This window comes from Enhydra lutris, unplaced genomic scaffold, assembly GCF_002288905.1.
Source record: "Enhydra lutris kenyoni isolate GAN:26980312 unplaced genomic scaffold, ASM228890v2 scaffoldscaffold1, whole genome shotgun sequence".
Taxonomy (NCBI): Eukaryota; Metazoa; Chordata; class Mammalia; order Carnivora; family Mustelidae; genus Enhydra; species Enhydra lutris.
Genome location: NW_019154085.1, coordinates 74,747,371 through 74,768,587, shown reverse-complemented (window position 1 = coordinate 74,768,587; position 21,217 = coordinate 74,747,371). Strand labels below are relative to the sequence as shown.

Here is a 21,217-nt window from a genome sequence, read left to right as displayed (position 1 = left end):
TAGTTGTTTCTGAATAAATCAATCCAACAGGATCACAGAAGATAGAGTCAACAGAGGGAAAAATGATGCCACCAATACAGATACCACCCCTAAAGTAAAGGAGACGATGTTTTAAGTAAAGACACGGTGTCATCTTGTCTGTGTTGTGCTACTTCAGTTGTCCCGTATAGCTTTGCTCCGTTCAATGTTAGCAAATTAATCACTACATAAATAAAATATGAGATCTTCAAGAAGCGAAACAGTCTGATGCCCAGCCAAGTTCTTCTACAATCCAGAACATTTTTATTATAGATACAAATAAATTGAACTTAAGTTTTAAAATTTTAGTCCCTTTTATTAAGAAAAGTCTCATCCCCATATCACCAAGACAATTTTCTTCCCTCTTAGTGAAGTCTCACAAATCTCTCGGCTGAACCATTAGAAAGATCTTTTGGTATGCTCTTTTGTATTTGAAATATCTCTTGCTTGAAATTAAATTCAGTCCTAAAATAGCAACTATATCATCTCCTAACCACTTCCCATTAGTAACAGCGAACTCCAGAGATAAGTAAAGCAGCCTTCGTGTGTCTGGAAAAAGAACCCTATGGATGATTTAAACCTAACAGTCGGCCACTTGTTAAGAAATGGTGCATGCACATTTGTCAATATGAATGCCAGAAAGAAATGAAATCTGAAAAAAAGTGAAATCATTATACCGTATAGACTAACTCTAAGTAGAGTTCAGATTTTGTCTTTCACCATTATTTCTTGCAGGGCTGTAGAAACACTGAGCTTATTAACATTGCCTTAATTCTCCCTAAAGTACAAGTGGATTCTGGAGAATGTAGGTAGTATAAACGAGCTCTCTCCATGCTGAAGTTTAGAGGCACTCATTCTTCAAAGGAGGTGAAGTCTTATGCCTGAGATAAACGTCCTCCTCTGTCATGATTGACAGGTGCATTTGGTCGGTTGTATGGGGGAAGGGCAGAGGACTGGGACCCAAGTGCCGGGGCAGGAGCACCCGCAGGTGAAAGGTTATTTTATATAACCGTCCGCAAACACCTTCTACCGTCGCATAGCCTCCTCAGATCGGTGTCCGCAGGTGCTAACGACGGGCAGCAAATGCTCTTCTCTGAGCCTCAATACAGTTATTCTTTAAGTACGGTTTTATTTCTCTGGTAAAGCCTCTTCGGAGGAACTAAATTTAGCCCTGCCAATGGGAAGAACAGGTGGCGTGTGACCCCACCGGGGAGATCCGTCTCCGGTCAGGCCTCCCCGTGACGGCCAATCAGCGTGGGCGCCGCCCGGGGATGCGAGGCTGTCAGCAGATCTGCGGAATAAAAAGGCCGAGCCCAGCCCTGGCTCTCCAGCAGTCGTGCATTCCCAGCCTCGCCTCGGGTGTAGGGATTGCATAGAAAAGCAAAACTACACAGTCTCGACTGTGTAGTTTTGTTTTTAAGGCTAGAGGCTCACCGATTCATGTCGGAGATGGTCGAAAACACCAGCTCCAGATAGGACGTCGTTTCGGAAGCAACCTGGGGCTTTGTCCCACCCTTTTTGGGCACTCGTGAGCAATCAGGTGAGCGACATCTTTCTTTCTTTCTTTCTTTCTTTCTTTCTTTCTTTCTTTCTTTCTTTCTTTCTTTCTTTCTTTTCTTTCTTTCTTTCTTTCTTTTTTTTTTTTAAACAGTGGAGCCCCTTCCTTAGTGGTTTCTACGTCCCAGCTAGAACTTGTCCTTCCAGCGTGTGCGACGTGCCCGCATGGGGGTGTTTGTCTAACCATTTGTTGCTGTTACCGGCCCGTTATTTAAATCTGCTCATTCAGGTTTCTTTAAAAAGCTCCAGGCTTTGGCCTGTCAGCCGGGGTTAGTGATTCCAGTGGTGTGAATCCCCCGCGTGTCCTTCAAAGTGTCGAAGCTGAGGTCGGAAATGGCGAGAGAAATGTGTGCTTCTGTTGTAGACTCTTTGTGTCTGCTGAGAATGTTCAAGGTTATGTTACTCAGTGAAAAAGTGAGACGCACCAGGAATAGCTCTGATAAAATGCATGTGGTATCAGCTACACCCTGATGACTTTTTAAGGGAATCAACTGCAGAGGGATCAGCTGCGGGATGGTGACAGAACACTTGCCTGCTGTCAGTCAACAGTGGAGAGTTTATTTTGGGAACATGACATTTCAGAGGCATACCTTCAGCCCTAATTACACAAAGGCCTTTCAAGAGCAAGAGCTAAAGCCATTAAGCTGACCTATCTGATAGGAATAAATGACCAATTTAGACAGGTTAATTGTGACATATTTAGACATTTGGGAGAAAAGCTCTATTATAATTGTTTTATAAAATACTCAGTATCTCATGTATTTTACCTCATAATCAAAAGATATGATATGAGCTAAATGTTGGTCTTAAGGGCAAGAAATAATATTTTAGAAACTTTTAATATCGAAATGCCCTTTGACTTCCCATCTTCCTGGACTTAGGTGACTCATCATAAATGCCTGTAAATGCATTGGTATATAATACATAAATGGTGTAAAAGAGTATGGCTATTTTTAGAAGATGCACTAGGTTGTAGTGCATCTTCTAAAAAGTTATTTGTCCTACGTGTAACTTGCTACATGGAGTTCTTGACAAAAGATTCACAAAAACTTTTAGATATTATTTGAGTTTTCCAAATATACATTTTATTGTGTTGGAATCCTGGTTTCCCTTTCTTTGCAATGAAGTAAAAACTTAAAATAAGGTACAGAATTGTCACTAGAAAAATTACCATTCCATAAATTTTCAGTGAACAGAATTTTGTGAAAAGCGGTAATGAAGTAACAGACAATTGAGAATCTGCTTTTTATATCAGAATAGTGGAGTACTTGCATTGAATAATAAGGCATTTGTGCATCAGAAAATTCTTCACATCATCTCTCTGGAACTGATGGACAAAGTACTTTCTTCCACTTAAAAGGACTGAACTGCAAATTTCATATTCCTTTCTTTGATTTGGAATATTTGTATTGAAAAAGTACGAGACTTTTAACTTCTTTTACATTTCACAGCAGTGTTCTCTTTGTCAGGTTTGGACCTTGTTCCTCACTAAGTACTCAAGTCAGTAGTTTTCTTTCAGCTCTGTAATTAAAGTTAGCCTACTCACGGAAGTTTAAATTTCCTTGACTACTGACTTGAGCAGTAGCACCATTTATTGAGCAAGTATAATATGAAGAAATATTAGAAATAGAAAGCACTGTGTCCTGTCTATAAAAGGTCTGCATAGTCAGTAAGACTTGCCAGAACTTTCCAAGTAAGGAAAGAAATTGAAAAGCTCAAATTTTTAGTTTTGGTGACTATTTTAAGTAGTTTTAAAAGTAATACTAGTAATTACTTAATTAAGGTAATTACTTAATACTAGTAAGATTACTTAAACTAATCTTAAAGTAGTACTAGTTTACTTGAAGTAATTACTGGGTTACTTAAAGGACTCAAAGTAATACTAGTTACTTAAAGTGATACTAGTAAGACCCAAATCAATGCCAACCTTAAAAATATAGAGTGAATGAGTGAGTGAAAAATATTGGGAGGAAGGAAATTTTTTTAACAGTTATCTCCCAACCATTGAACCGATGCACAGATTCATTCTATTCTTTCCACACATCTTTTATTGTTCTCTGCTCCCACGTGCTCCAGCTTTCCTCTTGCTGTCACTTAGGTGTCCTATCATTGGTAAGACGGAATTTCCCTCTTCGACCACGAGGGGGCATTCTTTGCTCTGCTTTCTCTCTGCTACCCGCCCCCCCCACCCCTTCTCTTTGGTCTTGCGATTTTATTAAGCTCCCAAATCAATTCAGAGTCCCGTGTTGAAATTGAAACCACGAAGGAGAAGGCCGACCCATCCCTCTAGGGCCCACAGATGATCTCAGGGGCAATCTGTTTGGAAAAGGTGTGCCTCCATTGTCTCCAGAGTAGCTCGAGTGGCCCTTAGCTGGGACCTTCTAACTTACTTTCTTTTCCTTTTCAGAGTGCCTGAAAAGATGACAACTCAAGCACCGACGTTTAAGCAGCCGTTACAAAGTGTTGTGGTACTGGAGGGTAGTACCGCAACCTTTGAGGCTCACGTTAGTGGTAAGCTCACGCATGTGCACTTGCCTGCGCCTCGCCTCCTCCCACCGTGTGTGAACTTAGCTGTAGGACTTGACGCCAAGTTTAAGCCTGGCTTTCACTTTGTAAAATTGGTCCAGCTGGATGGAAGGGCCATCGTAAGGGTATACCTTTCAGAGTACTGACAAAATCTGACAATATAATGGCTTGGAAATGTTTTATTCATATTTATAATTCCACGAAGCAAAATAATTAGCATTGGATTAAAACTGCTGTCAGAATCCAGCAGCTAAGTATGACCAAATTTGGTCATTCTATATTTGGGTTCAGCTGCAGAGCCAGAATGGAAGCCAGGAACCCAAGCCCAGTAGGGGCAGGTAGCGGAGCTGTGGGGCAAGGCGAGTGGGCGGGCTGGTGGGGGGTGGGGTTCTCTGGGTGCCCAAGAGTGGGAAATAACAATGTGGTGGACTTTCCTAAGAAGCTGAAAACTTTCAGAGTTGACCTAACTCCTAGTGATCTTATTCTTGTATTTTCGATCTGTATTAAGGGATTCTAGTGAATTAAGATTTTCCAATCTTTGGAAATGACAACAAAAAATAGTATATGCCACTGAGGTCTATATATTAAAGAGAAATAAACATTGACCTTAGAATTTTATTTAAAAGAAAGTTCTGGGGTTTTCAGCCTTCTTCTTCTTCTTCCTAACTCAGTTTAAAGTTCCAAAAAAATGCATGATTTCTAGGACATACTATCTTCTGGAAAATGAGGATAATCTACAAACTATATTGTAAATAATCTCAAATTATTTAATAATATTGTCTCCATCTGTTGTATTGTAACTGGTCGTATTAAATGGCGTGGATTAATCAAAAATCAAGTTTGTACCTCCACGGAGCCCTGTCCCCTCCCCCCCTTTTTTTTCATGTTTTGACTTCTAATAAAGATATAAAATAAGATCTCTTCCTTCCTCCTTTTGTCTTCTAGTTTATGTGCCAATCTTACTCCTAACTGGATAAGACATTTACATTGCACAAATATCATACAATCATTCTTCATTATCAATTATATGTATATATAGAGACCAATTCCATTCTTCTCACATGTGATAGACTCTGATTTTCCAATAATATGCTTATGTATCTTGTAATACTCAGTAACTTTTGAACTGTGCAGAACACAATTGGCTTCAGTGGGAATTACGCCCATTTGCGAAGTAGTGCAAGCTTGCTTCTTCATAGCTGCTTGTTCTTTCACACTATGTGCTAATAAATTATTAAGAAAACACCACTGAAAATATTTGACATTCATGAATTAGTCAAATAAACTACTCACTTGGCCGTGGTGGGAGATTGGTTAATGTAAGGACAAGAAAATAAATGTTCTCTTGGTTCTCTTCGCTTCCTCATTTTAATATAAAATAAACACTGCTCTGAATTTGCTTCCTGCCTTCCAAATGTACAGAATTTTAATATACTTAAAATATTGAACCATGTACATGTAGTTCTTAGCTCCACAATTTATGGCAACTAAAGAGAATCTGGTTTTTCTTTCTGCAACTCCTGGAATCCGTGTTGTTCTGTAAGACTAGGTTTGGCTTTGTGTCATCTTCTACAAGAGCCCACTTCTCTCTCTGCACTTTGACTGATTACACATTTGAAAGGCAGGAGAGTTCAAGGAGACAGCGTCCCTGCGACCACAGAGGAGGGACCCAAATGGGTTTGTTCTCTCGGGCTTACTAGGCAGCCCTTTTAGATCCTTTGCTGCTTTTGCTCTTGTTTTTGAGGAGGACGACAGTCACTTTTTATTTCAAAGTTTCCTTGGCTCTACGATTTTATAAATCCCCTTTGTGATTTTAATGATGTCTGTTAAATCGTATCAGGGAGAACCTGGGACAGGAGGGCAGGAGATAGAAATTCTAGTCTTCTGTGTGCACCGCTAGCTGAGGGACCTTGGAAAAACCACTGAGCCTTTTTTGGCCTCCTTCCTCTCCTATTAAATGGAGGTGCTGACCTCTACACAAACCCACAGACCTCCCTAATTGTGTGCAAGTGGACCCTGGGGTTAGGACAAGGCATAGCAGGACATAGCAGGACAGAGTAGAGGACGTTGCAGGACCCCATTCCAACTTAAAGATGAATTGTGTTTGTGCTCCAGGTTTCCCAGTTCCTGAGGTGAGCTGGTTTAGGGATGGCCAGGCAATTTCCACTTCCACTCTACCCGGCGTGCAGATCTCCTTTAGCGATGGCCGCGCTAGACTGACGATCCCCGCCGTGACTAAAGCCAACAGTGGACGATACTCCCTGAGAGCCACCAATGGATCTGGACAAGCGACTAGTACTGCTGAGCTTCTCGTGACAGGTGGGCTGGAGGGGATCTGCCTAGCCTCTGCCCCACCCCCCAGGGCATCTCCAGCCCTTGGGGAAGGAGGTTCAGGAAGAGCTACTGAGGAACAAGTAGATCTAGAGAAGGGCCTGCTGGAGGCTGAATTGATAGCAGAGTTGTTTGCTGTGTAAAATTTAATTCTCCTCTCAAAATACAGCACAAAAGTGGCTGAGAATAATTCCTCTGTACACATAATAAACACTCAAAAGTATGTTAAGGGTGTATTACAAACCATGTTTCTGAGCAAGTGGAAAGGCTTGGAGCCTTGTTTATAAGTCTATTAAGGAAACAGGTACATCACCAGGAATTTACATGTTAATAAGCTTCTAGAAGATTCTGGATGTAAGTGCCCCACAGACCACCCACTCAAGAAACACTGCTTTTATCTATAAAGTCAATAATTCTTACTTTCCATATCTAAAACTATTACACCATGGACATACACAGAAAAAGGCAGATGCATAACACGGTTTCCTCAGAAAAGTTACCACCTGTCTTTATAGCCTCTGTCATTTCTCTCCGTCCTTCACTTCCTGGTAAGATGTTAACCCACAGAACATTGCACTACTTTATACATGACAAACAGTATCTGTATAATGAGCTACATAATGTTATATGTGATTAGCCAATACACTATACCACCAACACTGTTCAAGTATAGGGCTGTTATCAATGGATCACGGAACATCATGTGTGAACTTTAACACACATCCAGAAAATTCAGAAATGGAAAATGCACAGGGGTGACATTTTATTACTCAAAAACATGTCAAAATTGATCCCATTCTCTCTTCACATTTCTAAAAAATTTCTTTCAACATAATGGACCAAAAAAATCCCCTTTCTGTAACATAACTAACATTAAATCATGTCACTATTTGGATTACTGTTTAAATGCAAGTAAATATTTGGGTTATTTGAATACATCAATTTGGAGACAATCTAGGGTTTTTAACATTAAATTAAGAGTGATTTTGTAAGTCACAGGTCCCCTTATCAAACCAACCATCAGAATTCATTTCAATGCAATTTACTGAAATACACAAAATTACTTTAACAGGTTAAGATAGTGCTAGATGTGAGGCTGAGAGGAAGTGTCCAAAAGAGTCTCTAAAAACATTACAATATCGAGGCTTTTTCTTAAAAAACAAAAAACAAACAGTGGTGTCTTACAGCTCCTAAACAAAACAAAGCAAATAAAAATAAAATATGGTGACAGGATTACCTTCTGCCATCTTCTGCCTCCTTTCTTGCTATCCTATGCATGAACTGGGCTCAAGGACAGTCAAGGGTGTTTGGTTCAGGGAGTCATCACCTCTTTTTGGAAACAGAGCCGGGAGGGTTTAAAAATAACCTGTTGGGAGCACCCTGGCTGGAGTCCTGATTTTCCTCGCTTCCCCCTACAGCAGAGACAGCGCCACCCAACTTTGTTCAACGACTGCAGAGCATGACCGTGAGACAAGGAAGCCAAGTACGACTCCAAGTGAGAGTGACCGGAATCCCTACACCTGTGGTGAAGTTCTATCGGGATGGAGCGGAAATCCAGAGCTCCCTTGATTTTCAAATTTCACAAGATGGTGACCTCTACAGCTTACTGATTGCAGAAGCATACCCTGAAGACTCCGGGACCTATTCCGTAAATGCAACCAATAGCGTTGGAAGAGCTACTTCGACTGCCGAATTGCTGGTTCAAGGTATGTGGCAGAGGCAGAGCAACCGGGAGGAGAGAATACTTACTGATGGAGGACGCAGGAGTGCCAGGGGACCACCTGCCTCCCCTTGGGGGCCTCGGGGATGCTGGGAGCTGAAACAGGCAGCTGGCTTTTCAAGGCCCATGAAAAGAAAAGTCTCTGAGACTCCAGGCAGGAGCTCAGCCTCACTGATGAGCTCTGCACTTAGTAAGGCCGTTAGGAACTGGACACTATTTCCATTAAGTCATCTATGTTTTCAAATTATTGACCAATGGTGGGTTAAAAAAAAGTGGTTCTAAGTAAATCCTTATCTAATAATGAACATATTCTATTTTAAAACCTAATTTATACCAATGCAAAATCCAAAACATCCTGCATTTTCCCCCATTGAGACAACTAGAAAATTCGATTGACTTTGGAGTCAGAATTAATATTGGCTCTTCAGAAATGGTTCGCCGTGCCTCCTCCTAAATTTCGGTCTTTCCCTCCCCACAGGTGAAGAAGTAGTACCCGCTAAAAAGACAAAGACAATTGTTTCGACTGCTCAGATTTCAGAAACAAGACAAACCCAAATTGAAAAGGTATTTTTCTATACCGCTGGTTTTCAGACCTTTCAGAAAAGTTGCCAATGTTCCCCCTCAACACGGGCTTTGTTTTCGTCTTTTACAGAAGTTTGAAGCCCACTTTGATGCCAGATCAGTTGCAACAGTTGAGATGGTCATGGATGGAGCCGCTGGGCAACAGCTGCCACATAAAGCACCCCCTAGGATACCTCCCAAGCCCAAGTCGAGGTCTCCCACACCACCAGCCATTGCTGCCAAAGCACAGCTGGCCCGCCAGCAGTCCCCATCGCCGATAAGACACTCCCCGTCCCCGGTCAGACACGTGCGGGCGCCAACCCCGTCTCCTGTCAGGTAAAGCCTTTTAAAGTTTTTTTTTGTTTTTGTTTTTAAGATTTTATTTATTTATTTGTCAGAGAGAGAGGAGCGAGAGTGAGCACAGGCAGACAGAGTGGCAGGCAGAGGCAGAGGGAGAAGCAGGCTCCCTGCCAAGCAAGGAGCCCGATGTGGGACTCATCCTAGGATACCGGGATCATGACCCGAGCTGAAGGCAGCTGCTTAACCAACTGAGCCACCCAGGCGTCCCAGGTAAAGCCTTTTAAAGGAGAGCAAGTCATTATGCATTTTTGAATTAGGTTTCATCTAGTAAGATGAGAAATAAGAGAAAGAAGGAAGAGAAGTAGGGGGAAGCAATCAAAACTGCAGCATGTGGTAAAGGAGGTAAGCTGAAAGGTCCTGAAAATGATTTTTACGAATCTTCACCGTCTCTAGGTATATTGGACGACTTTATAAACTCTGCTTCTGAATTCCTATTTGTATTCCATTTAACAAAGTTCTGCTTTAGAAGCCGAGAGAAAGCTGGGAAATAAAAGGAGCACAGAATTTAGGGTTGGAAGCCCTATGTTCATTCAGCCTGATCATTTGCTAACAGTGTGACTTAGGGAAATAATAATGACAATAAAATAATCACTACTATATATCAGCCCCTTTCTCTCTGTCAGACATTTGATTGGCATTCTGTGTATTATTATCTCCTTAAATATTCACAGCAACCTCTAGGAATTATCATTCCTAATTTTATAGATAGGTGAGTGGAGCTGAAGAGGTTAAATAATTCACTTAGAGTCTTAGTCATTATCATGTGTACGCTAAAGAAAATCACGATAAAATTGCTCTCAAGGTGTGTTGTGAGGATTCAATGAGATAATTAGTTGAAGGTATTTTGTAGGTGGAGCATAAGAACAATTTGTATAATTGTTTTCTGATAAGAAGTAAAACCTTCTAAATATTCTGCATTTGCTTATGTCATTTTCCATCGAAAATAAGATGGGCTTCTAAGCTTCGTTACGACGGAGGTATTTCAGAAAGTGAGTGTGTCTCATCAGGGCTCAGAAATTCTATGATCAAGGGTGGATTATCCATAGCAAATTTGACACGTTGGAACTTGGCTTAACCTGCTGAGGTTTTTAATATGATGAACTGAAAAAAATGTCCAAAATTTGGAGTAAACAAGAAAATGTTTCTTGACCAATTTATATCATTGTTTTAGTGTAGAGAGATTTTCCCTGCCAAGAAAAATTTTAAAGGGAGAATGATAAGCAGGTAGTTGACCTAAAAAATATTCAAGTTTCCTTAAGTTACTGAAATCAAAACACTGTGGTATTGGTAAGTGAATAGAAAACACATCAGAGAAGCAGAACAGAGCGTCTAGAAATATCAGTACATCAAGTATCCAGTACAATCCATTTTTTTAAAAGATTTTTATTTATTTATTTGACAGACAGAGATCACAAGTAGGCAGAGAGGCAGGCAGAGAGAGGGGAGGAAGCAGGCTTCCCGCTGAGCAAAGAGCCCGATGCAGGGCTCAATCCCAGGACCCCGGGACCATGACCCTAGCCGAAGGCAGAAGCTTTAACCCACTGAGCCACCCAGGTGCCCCATCCAGTACATTCCAATTTTAATCAAAGTGACCTCTCAGTTCAGTGGGATAAAGGACATTTTCCTCGATAAAGAATGCTGGCCTGATTAGCTTTCCTTTTGGATGAAAACAAATTTAAACCTCTACCTCACACCATTTACAAAATAAATCTCAACCTGACTAAAAAAGCTGAATAAAAACTAAATAAAATAAAAACTAAAAAAAAAAATGAGGCTATTTAGGAAAACATTTGTGAGGGAGAGCTTTAAAAATAGATTTGGAAATTCAGCTACATTAAAATAAAAATGTATGTATGGCAAAAATAAGGTCCTTTCTAAACTAAACCGTGCATTTGTGAAAATATTTTAAAAATGTCTCTTCCTCCAGATATTTGTTTCTGCCTTGAAAGTATTATAATCAAATATGCAATGGCTACAGTATGAAATGTATAAGCCTCAAAACCTTGCATAATGTACAAGACTGTATACGTTGATGCTTAATAAGACCCCACAAAGAACCAAAGTGCAAACAGTAGATCTAGGGGCGAAATGTTTGCAACATTTATGAAATAGCAAATGTATTAAAAAGCATCCACAAATTAATTTTTAAAGGAAAAAAGCAACACACATGGGAAAAAAATGAACAGAAGACAAACATTTCACATAAGAGGCAATGCAAATGTCTGAGAAATATATGAAAAAAGCTAGAGATTTTCCAGTTTTTATTATATTGGCCACAAGGAAAAATTAGAGGTACTGGCAAACACTAATGTGAAAGAAGGCTTGAACCAAAACCTCAGTTTTAAAAACATGTCTTGCTATCAAATAAATAAACTGTTCTGTCCCAGGCTCGCTGCAAGTTTGCACACCATGCAACCGCAAGACAGGCCAAATGTAATTTCTGGGGGAGATAACAACTTCCTGTATTTTTAATCCAAGCCTAAGGGTCATTTAAAATTACAGAGCTTCCCTGATTCCGTGGAGCGTTCTGACTGTCTTAACAGCGCTGGCAGTTCATTAATAACACTCCCCATTACTCAGTCCCTGAAATTTGCTTTCAAATAAGAAATAAAAATAGCAATTTGTAGAGAAAATAGTGGCTATGCCGGATAGACTACTTCTTAAAATGTCTAATGATTTAATCTTGATTTTTGTCATAGAGGAAGGCAAACATATCTTGTTGAATAAGGTACACGTATCTAGCTGTGACCAGGTGATTATGTTTTATTGTAAGAGCAAAAATAAGCACTTTCCTATAATGACTCAAATTACATTGATTTTTTCACAGTTATGGGCTTACCTGTAGCCTGCTGCTAATCACTCCTGTCATGCTAATCATGTCTTTAACTCTTTTGGAGATTAACCCCACTTTATGAAGAACAGCAAGTGTGAGGCTCAGGTTGAAACTTGGAAGTACATGTCACTTTGCTTTTCTTCATTTGGTTAGACCCTACATTTGGAACAGTGTTAGATGTTTTTGTTATATTTCTAAGGCAGTCACTTTAAAACAGGGACCTGTTCTCCCAGATATCCCTTTACTCGGTTACGACTTCATGTATAAAATGTAAATTGATGTTCACAAAAAAACCCTTCTTTAAGAAAAGGAGTAAACATTTCTTCATGAAACCGGTTAATATTGTAGTGTACCATTAAGTTACTCTGTCATTTAGAGCAGGTATCAATGGTGCCTTGCACCTTAATTAGACTAGTTGTTTCACTTATGATCGGTGTGAGTTAATGCCAGAGTGTATTTGTAAATGTTTTCCTAAAGCCAGTAGTTATAGTCAATGATGAGGCAATACTGCCACCTAGAGGGAAGAGTTGATTAAGAATCAATCAAAAAGTGAATTATGAAAATGTTATCTTAAAATAGTTGGCTAACCCCTAGAATTATTAGTGTAGATCAGGGACTGTCTTTTTAGCCATAAATGTCAGAAGTTAGCACCTAGATTCTTCAAGTGATGCTGTCGCACTTGGGATATACATAAAAAGCAATGAAAACTATTAGAAGAAGCACTTTATCAATTTAATAGAAAAATGGTGGAATCCTTGGATTTTCAAATAGTCAGTTACCATAGTAACTATATGGATAGTAAAAGAAGTCCAGAGTACAACACAATGAGAGTGAAGGTAAACAAAGAGAAAATTAAAAAGAGCAGTTCACAGCACTTTGACCGGTGCACAGCCCATACCCAAAAATCCTCTGCAGGAAAGGTCCCAAGAAAGCTCCCTCCCTAGCTTGGAGGTTCGTAGGCCTGTGGGCACAGTGAGAGCTGTGAGAGGTCTGCAGGGAAAGAAAAGAGCCGAGACTCCTTTAGCCCAGAATTGCGCAAGCATTTTCATCATAGAAACCTTACTTTGTTAGACACCTGTCTGATATAACCTCCCCCACTGGGAGAACAGAGAAATTTAGATTTCTGATTACTGTATTCACCATGTCCTTTCTTTTGCTGTATTTGAAAATCTTCTGCTGTCTTGACTATTTTAAATGGTGAGAAGGTGGAGCAGGGCACAACATTCTTTAGCTTAGAATTCAGTCTGGTTCTCTTACGGAGTTGCAGCAGATGAGATTAAGGCTTACCAAGATTTAAAACAAATTACTTTCAGTCAAGTACATTATCTGCCTCTGAATAGGTTATTGGGGCACACGTGTTGAAACTCTGCCTTAAGCACTTCCAGATTTTCCTTCCGTCATTCAAATCCGAGGACCGGGAGAGGAGCTCTGGGTCTTGCCATTCCTGACCTCTGCCATCTGGTTTTCAGATCCGTGTCTCCAGCAGGGAGAATCTCCACATCCCCCATCAGATCCATTAAGTCTCCGTTACTCGTCCGAAAGACCCAGACCCCCGGCATGGCCCCGGGCCCCGAAGTGCCTCCCCCTTGGAAGCAAGAGGGCTATGTGGCCTCATCTGAAGCCGAGATGAGAGAAACCACAGTGACGAGCGCCACCCAGATCAGGACAGAGGAGAGATGGGAAGGGAGATATGGGATCCAGGAGCAAGTGACTGTCAGCAGAGGAGCGGGCGCTGCAGCCAGCCTGTCGACCAGTGCTGCCTTCGCGGCGGAGGCTGTGGCTGCTGGTGCTGCAGAGGTATGTCCCGGCGCTCCTGCTTTGTCTTCCTTTCAAGGTGGTGTTTCCAACCGGAACCCTGCCATGAAGCTGTGTCCATGTGGCTAGGAGGGGAAATGCATATGAACAGACGAACATAACAGAAACTGAAGGCCAAATTTGGCTCATGCTTTGGAAAATATATTTTTTAAAGATTTTGCTTATTTATTTGACAGAGAGAGACACAGCGAGAGAGGGAGCACAAGCAGGGGGAGAGGGAGAGGGAAAAGCAGGCTTCCTGTAGAGCAGGGGGCCCAGTGCAGGGCTCGGTCATGACCTGAGCCCAAGGCAGACGCTTAACCGACTAAGCCACCCAGGCGCCCTGGAAAATCATTTTTAATTGGGATAAAGTCTCTGTTCTGTGAGGTTTTCAGAAAATACAGGTTTTAATGATGCATGCCCCCTCTCTCGGCAATGACATACGCTTATCCCACATATGTTTTACTCGCGGCCGCTCATTTCCTTTGCACTTTTGTACTGTCTGCTGGGCGTGTCATTTGAAAAATGGACTTGGTCATTTCCAATTCAGGCGAGACAAGAAACTGACAAAAGTGCAGCTGTTGCGACCGTTGTTGCTGCTGTTGATATGGCCAGAGTGAGAGAACCAGTCATCAGCGCTGTAGAGCACACTGCTCAGAGGACAACCACGACTGCTGTGCACATCCAGCCTGCTCAAGAACAGGTAGGCACGTGGCCGGCCAGAGTGAGCTGGGTGTGCAGAGATCCTGTGGCAACCCCGCGACCCAAGCGTGTGGAGGGCAGTCCTGAGCCCACTGTGGTCCAGACTTCTAGGACTCTGAGCAAAAGATGGCCTGAGATACCCAGGGTGTTCAAGATAGAAATACCTACAGATCCTGGTCTGTGTTAGGCAGGTAGACAGACAAGAGTGAACTACCAGAAAATTGGCATGGGAGGTCAGAGAAGGAATTCAAGTGTCAACATGGTCCTGGGTCAAGACAGACAAAGGGTGGCCAGGAAAGCCAGCTAAACAAGAGGAATGTGTGTGCGTTCATTGCTGTGATCCCAGATTAGTCAGTCCAGAGCTCAGCTGCTCCAAGAGCCGGGGGTGGGGGGACCATTATTGCAGGGCAGACCTTTGGGGAACCTTTCTCCAAGGTTCCTCAAAAGACCTTTGCTTTTACTTTCCTCAAAACAAATGTGACCCTTGATTCATGGCTGGAAGGTGTTATAAATCCAGGATAATTTCCCAACCTCATATTTGAATAGATGTCTTTTATAGTTTAAAATCACTCCAGCTTCCCCCCTTATCCTCTCGTGTGACATTTCTGTCTGTATCCTGATTTATTATTGGAACTTTTATATAAGGTTGCATGAAACTCTTCCCTTCCTTTCCCCTCTGAAATTTAGATTAAAAAAGAGGCAGAGAAGAAGACGGCTGTTACTAAGGTAGTAGTGGCCACCGATAAAGCCAAGGAACAAGAATTAAAATCAAGAACCAAAGAAGTAATTACGACAAAACAAGAGCAGGTGCACGTAACTCATGAACAGGTGAAAAAAGTGGGTTTTGATGTAAATTATTGTTGTCGTTCCTGTGTCAGCACACATAATAATGTTTACCATGAAGGGTTTTGTTTCTTGGGCAACATAGCTGTTACCAAACTAATAAAATCCCCTTGTATCTGTGTATTCCTAGGTACCAGATACCAAGGTCCCTTAGAGTCCCCAAATGCTTCACTTGTGTAGACAAAAGAGACTTCTTTGAACACAAACAAGGGGTTTCATCTCTGTCGCTCTGGAGATGCACTAACCAAACACATGACTCCAGTGAGGTCAAACCAGGAACAGTAGATTTTGAGGAAGGAACAGAGAAGGACTCTAGGCACAGACTGCTTTGAAAATAGCTTGGCAACTACTTCCTGACCCCGTAGGAGAACCTTGGAACATGGATTTGAAGTGGAATGGACAGCATGGGTTTTGTAGGTCAAATGACCCAAAAAAAGTGAAAAGGGCAGTCATGATTGGAGGCATTCAGGGACAAATCAGATTAAGGCCACTTGGTTGGGCTTTTGGCCAGTGGGGCCAGTTGTCAGCTGGGGGTTTGAGAAGATGAACTTTCAAGTCTTTTTTAAGCCCTGAGATCTGGAATGTCAGGGATGGTGTCTGCGAGTGGCAAAGAGAAGAGCTGTAAATGGGGAAAACTACTCCCTGCGTCCTCCCTCCACACACTTTAGGCATCCAGATCCAAACAGCCTCCTTCAGAGGCTGAAGGATTTGGAAAACATTTTGCCTGGGATATGTACGAAACTTTTCTGACCATACATCTCAATTTTAGAAAAGTAAGTCTGGATATTCCAAGCTATCATAATTAGGAAATTTTCCAAAGCAAAAATATCATATAAATATAGATTGTAAATTGTCCATACCTGATTTTTCATCTGTAATGCTAAAGTGTCAGACAAATTACTTCTAAGGCCTTCCATTCTAATACTTAATTCTCTAAGATCACTTTTAGATGACAGAAGTGGCATAGAATAGTATTGCCCATATACCCATTTATGAAAAATTGGAAGTCTTTCTAAAGAAGATGGCAACTCTCCAATTCAGTTAAATGGTATTGAATCCAACTTTTTTCCCCCTGAGCAGCATAAATTATGGTTTAGGCAAAAAAAGGGCATGGTTCTGGAAAATGAGATGATGTATTTAGTAATATCTCCAGAAAAAGATTTTACTTCTTTCCTCAAAGAAAGAAAGAAGTTTGTTTGTTATATTGTTTGTATTTAATAAACATTATGTCACTTCCATTAGAGACAGGGAGACAGTAAGTGTTTGTTTTTATCATTGATTTCAGATAAGAAAAGAAACTGAAAAAGCATTTGTACCAAAAGTAATAATTTCTGCAACTAAAGCCAAAGAGCAAGAAACGAGAGTTACTGGACAAATTACTACAAAACAAGAACAAAAACAAGTAACTCAAGAAACAGTAAGTCTGATTTTGTAACTATGTTGTAGTTCATTGACACATAACACATTCTAGCCAGCTGCGTGTACCCTATTACCAGAACCTCTAAATGGAGAAGTCTTTTGTATGTATTTTCTTTTTGTTGTTTCTGTTTTGTTTCTCTGAAACTCTTCTGTGATGGAGATTCTGTTCTCATTCCACAATTTTTCACTCAGTTGATCAGTAGTGGGGAGATGGTGGGAACCATTTGGGAGCACATCAGTGACATTTCTAGAGCATATTGAAATGGAAGACAGATACCATCCCAGTCCAGTTACCCCCAGTACAGCTTCCTCACACGCAGCCTGAGCCCTCAGTCACTTTGGTTGTAAGGCGTGTGTGCACACACATGCACACACCAGCCTTGAACACGCCAAATAAATCTCAAGGGAAAGTGAGGAGATGCTGGACCCGAAGGAACATCAGTCCTTCCTCAAGAAAATGTCCCAATTCCTGATTGACAAATAGGGACCTAGAAGTGTTTGCTGCTTTTGTGCCACAGAGCCACCTGAGAATAACCTCAGTGTCACCAACATCCCCTTCTCTTCCACATGTGACATCTAGCCTTAAGGGGTCAGGAAAGAAGCATCTATTTTGAACTCTCCTGTTGAGGTCCGTGCCTGCACTCACCAATCTTGACCTCCTGTTCTTTGCTGATCCCAGAGCTACTTGTTACAAAAGTCTAGCTGAGAATACTCTATACCCTTTGAAGGCTGACGACAGGCTATTGAATGAGTTTCCTTCTCCTTGGAGTGAGGGAGAGACTTTGGATGCCCACGTACCCTACTTGGCATGATCACGGCATAGAGGTCCCGTTGCCATGGCAATGCCAGTTCCTGGCTAGCTCCGCCTGACTCTGGTTTTCCATTCATTCACCAGTGGCTGCCCACTGGGTCTTCATGTGTCAACATGCCTCAAAAAGGAGACCTTTTTCAGTTTCTGGGACAATCTGCGAAGGAGCAGGTGGGCAGAAAAGAAGCCGACTCCTCAGGAAAACAAAAGTCTGTTTTTAAAGGTTAAGTGTTGGCCCTTAGGATGGAAATGTGATATTCTCCCTTGCTACTAAACATTTTGTATTCTTCTGAACATTGCAAGGGTATCTCGCCATTTCTTTTGAATCTCAAACCTTCATTTTACTCTGAAAATCAGATAAGACAGACAGCTATGACAGCTGCTGCGTCCATGGTCATAGCTGCCACTGCAGAGTCCACAAAGCTAGAAACAATCCTGGGAGCTCCAGAAGAAATTGCCACACACCACGACCAAATGCACATAACTCAGGAAAAGGTGATGACCCCTGCTGGTGTGCAATTCACTCTCCATCATGTCATTTGCAAGCTGCCTACGTGTTCATGCTGGGTCTTACTCATCACATCTTCACCTCCCCTTTTTATAACTCAAATAGAAAGCTCCCCCAAATCTCTCATGATCACTTTGCCACCTCTCCAGCTTTCACTGCCACTTTTCATTCCTAACTTTCAAACTTTCTTTCGATTGTTACTAACATGACACTGTAGTTCACTCTACCATCTTCCAGTTTTGGGGACAGTCGACAAAATGCATAAGTATGTGTTGATTATGGCTGTACTAGAATTTCCCGTGGGTCATAAGAAGAAGAATGTGAGAAAGAGAAATGCATCCTTTGTTCTTTCACTGCTGATCACATTTTTTTCTTCTAGACTACGCTTATTTTGATACTGTTAGCAATAAAATAGCACAGACGATCCAAGCAACAAAATACGATAGTTTTAAGTGATTGGAGTGTCCGTGAACAGGAAGAAAGTTGCTCCCTTTCTCCATTTTGACTTGTTTCTTTTATTAGCAGCTGTATGAAATTTAATGACCATTTTCTCACCTTTCTTTTTATCATATTACCAGATAATGAAAGAAACTAGGAAAACAGTGGTACCTAAAGTCATAGTTGCCACACCCAAAGTCAAAGAACAAGATTTAGTATCAAGAAGTAGAGAAGGCATCACTACCAAAAGAGAACAAGTTCAGATAACTCAGGAAAAGGTGAATACACGTATTTGAGATGGGAAAAGTTGATCTTTAACTAATTTCTAGCAGACAATTAACTATGATGTGTTATGAATTATTAGTCTGTATCTTCCTTTTTGAATCCCACACTAAAAGCAGAATGGTGAATGTCTGACTGCCTACCATTAATTTTATCCACACACTTGATTTTCATCCATCTGTAACATGTGTAATTCATTTTACCCCACCATTATTCTTTGCATGAAAATGAGCATTTTTAGCCTGATTTTTAAAAAGCAATATATGCAATCATCCGGAGATTTTTTTTTTTTTTTTTTTTTTTTTTAGTTAACATTTCTGTGTTTTGTGATTTCCAGTCCGTCTATACAAACATTGTCAAGTAACTTCTTTTGTGTAGTTAACCCTGAATGACTTCATCCTGCATCCCCAGTAGGCGGGGGGAAGGGTCATACCTTGTGTGTCTAAAGCCCTGTGCAATTTCAACTTTGATTTTGCTGTAACAATCAGATGAGGAAGGAAGCTGAGAAAACTGCCTTGTCTACAATAGCAGTTGCTACTGCTAAAGCCCAAGAACAAGAAACAATACTGAGAACTAGAGAAGGAATGGCTACTAGACAAGAACAAATCCAAGTTTCTCATGGAAAGGTGATGCTTGCTATTCCAAGTGTGCAATCCCCTCTTTCATAATACATTAATCCCAATCTCAGAATTTCTTATGTATGAGATACTATTAACCTAATTTATTTTTTAGATGGTTAAATGATTGGAAACTAAAAAAACCAAATTATTATTGTTAATATTACTACATATTCCTCTCCCCACTGATCTCTTTGCTATTATTTCCCATTTTTTATTATTAACATCTAGAAGTTCTCTGAAAGTTGATGACTGAAATTGCATGCAGGCTGATTTTAAGATAGTTCATGATGAATCTTACTGCCGTGAAGATGTATGTTTTGAGGGGTTATAAATTCAGTATCTTATGTTGTAAAATACAGACTTATTTCAGGAAATTACCCATAATTTTTTTCAAGTGAAAGTTTATCTTTTGTTCTTTCTGTAAATACCAGATGAGAAAATTACAGTGCCTGTCATACTAAATCTTGCTAAAGATAAACAAGATGCAGTATTAAAATCTAGAGAAGGAATCACCCAACCAAAATACACATAAGCCATGAAAAAGTTTATTTGTAGGATCTATTTGTAGTTGTGAAATCTCTATGAATTAACCAACCTACTGTGACTCTGTCATTTACCCCAAATAAGCTATTTCCCTACTTTTATTCCTCATTGTCAATATAGAATTTGGAAATTTCCAACTGAATCCCTTTAGTGTCATGGCTGAGTCCTGTCTGTATTTCTCTCAGTGTTGTTTTCTATGCCTCCATCTTTGGTTTTTTTTTTTTTTTTTTCCCTAAGGCCTGAGACAAGATCAACTTTCTAAACCTTTACCCAGGTCTCATACTGAATGACACGTCAACCTTTCAGAAATCTCACTGGTGTCAGGAGTGCCAATATGTAGCATACTTCATCTGAGATTATATTTAAATTGTTGCTGTTTGTTCCAAATCACATCAATTTGACTCTTATTTTTGTTGTTAAAAATTAGCTAAGAATGGAAGCTGAGAAAATATCTATACCCAAAGTAATAGTTACCACAGCAAAACCTACTGTACCAGCCACACTGCCAAGGACTAGCGAAGGATTTGCTATTAAGCAAGAACAGATCCATCTTTTCCGGGAGGAGATGAAAACTGATGCTGTGGAGGTGAAAAGCACTGCTTCATCCCATTTCATCATGGCACCCATGACTTTTCATGCCGCATGAGTCGTGCTCTAGCGTTCCATGTAATTGCCGAAGAGGTCACCAAGCATGAGAGATGATTAAACCCGGCCCAGCTCCTCTGGGGCAACAGTTAGTGTTTCTCATTGCGAAAATCCAGATTAAATAACACTTTCCTTTGCATTTCCTAAGTTCTCAGCATTTAACTGGTCTGAATTGGGGTCTCCTGCTCCAGTTCTTCTTCCTGTTGGTCTAGATTCCAAGACTAGGAGAGATGTGAGTCTACTAAAAAAGAAAAATGGTACCAGCAAAGAGGACACACCTGTGGTTGTCCACCAAACAGCTTATGTCTATGAACTCGATGTGTAAAAACTCAGGAGAAAAGTAGATAGATGCTTCTCCAATGTTAAGTATCCTGCCCATAATTAAGATTCTTTTTCTTTGTAGAAGTTTTAAGTGAGGAACAATATTTACATATTTGTACATTTTAGTTGGCAAATGATTTCTTTGAGCCTAAGTTTTCTCGTTAAATTAAATAAAACTAAAACTCAACCTGAGTATCTCACAGACCGATTGAAAGAGTCAGGTGAGATATAATGTAATGTAATCACTCTACGAGCAAAATCATAAATGTTAAGTGTATACACACACACACATACATATAAACATATTTATATGTAAAGAGAATGGTATATCAGTATTTACATACGTGTTGAAAGTGTATGTATACTTAATACATATTACTTCCCCTGT

General features: G+C 40.6%; 1 protein-coding gene across 1 annotated transcript in view; it reads left to right on the top strand.

Annotated features, from left to right (window-relative positions):
* The first annotated feature begins 1,358 nt into the window (after positions 1–1,358).
* LOC111151669 (titin) overlaps positions 1,359–21,217 on the top strand; it is a 270,197-nt gene continuing 250,338 nt past the window's right edge. The window contains 13 exon segments of the mRNA XM_022509842.1: positions 1,359–1,558; positions 3,983–4,086; positions 6,217–6,420; positions 7,851–8,138; positions 8,631–8,716; positions 8,805–9,049; positions 13,376–13,703; positions 14,251–14,403; positions 15,090–15,230; positions 16,531–16,662; positions 17,830–17,967; positions 18,559–18,696; positions 19,189–19,326. Coding sequence (XP_022365550.1) covers positions 3,996–4,086; positions 6,217–6,420; positions 7,851–8,138; positions 8,631–8,716; positions 8,805–9,049; positions 13,376–13,703; positions 14,251–14,403; positions 15,090–15,230; positions 16,531–16,662; positions 17,830–17,967; positions 18,559–18,696; positions 19,189–19,326 — 2,082 coding nt within the window. The 5' untranslated portion in view covers positions 1,359–1,558; positions 3,983–3,995.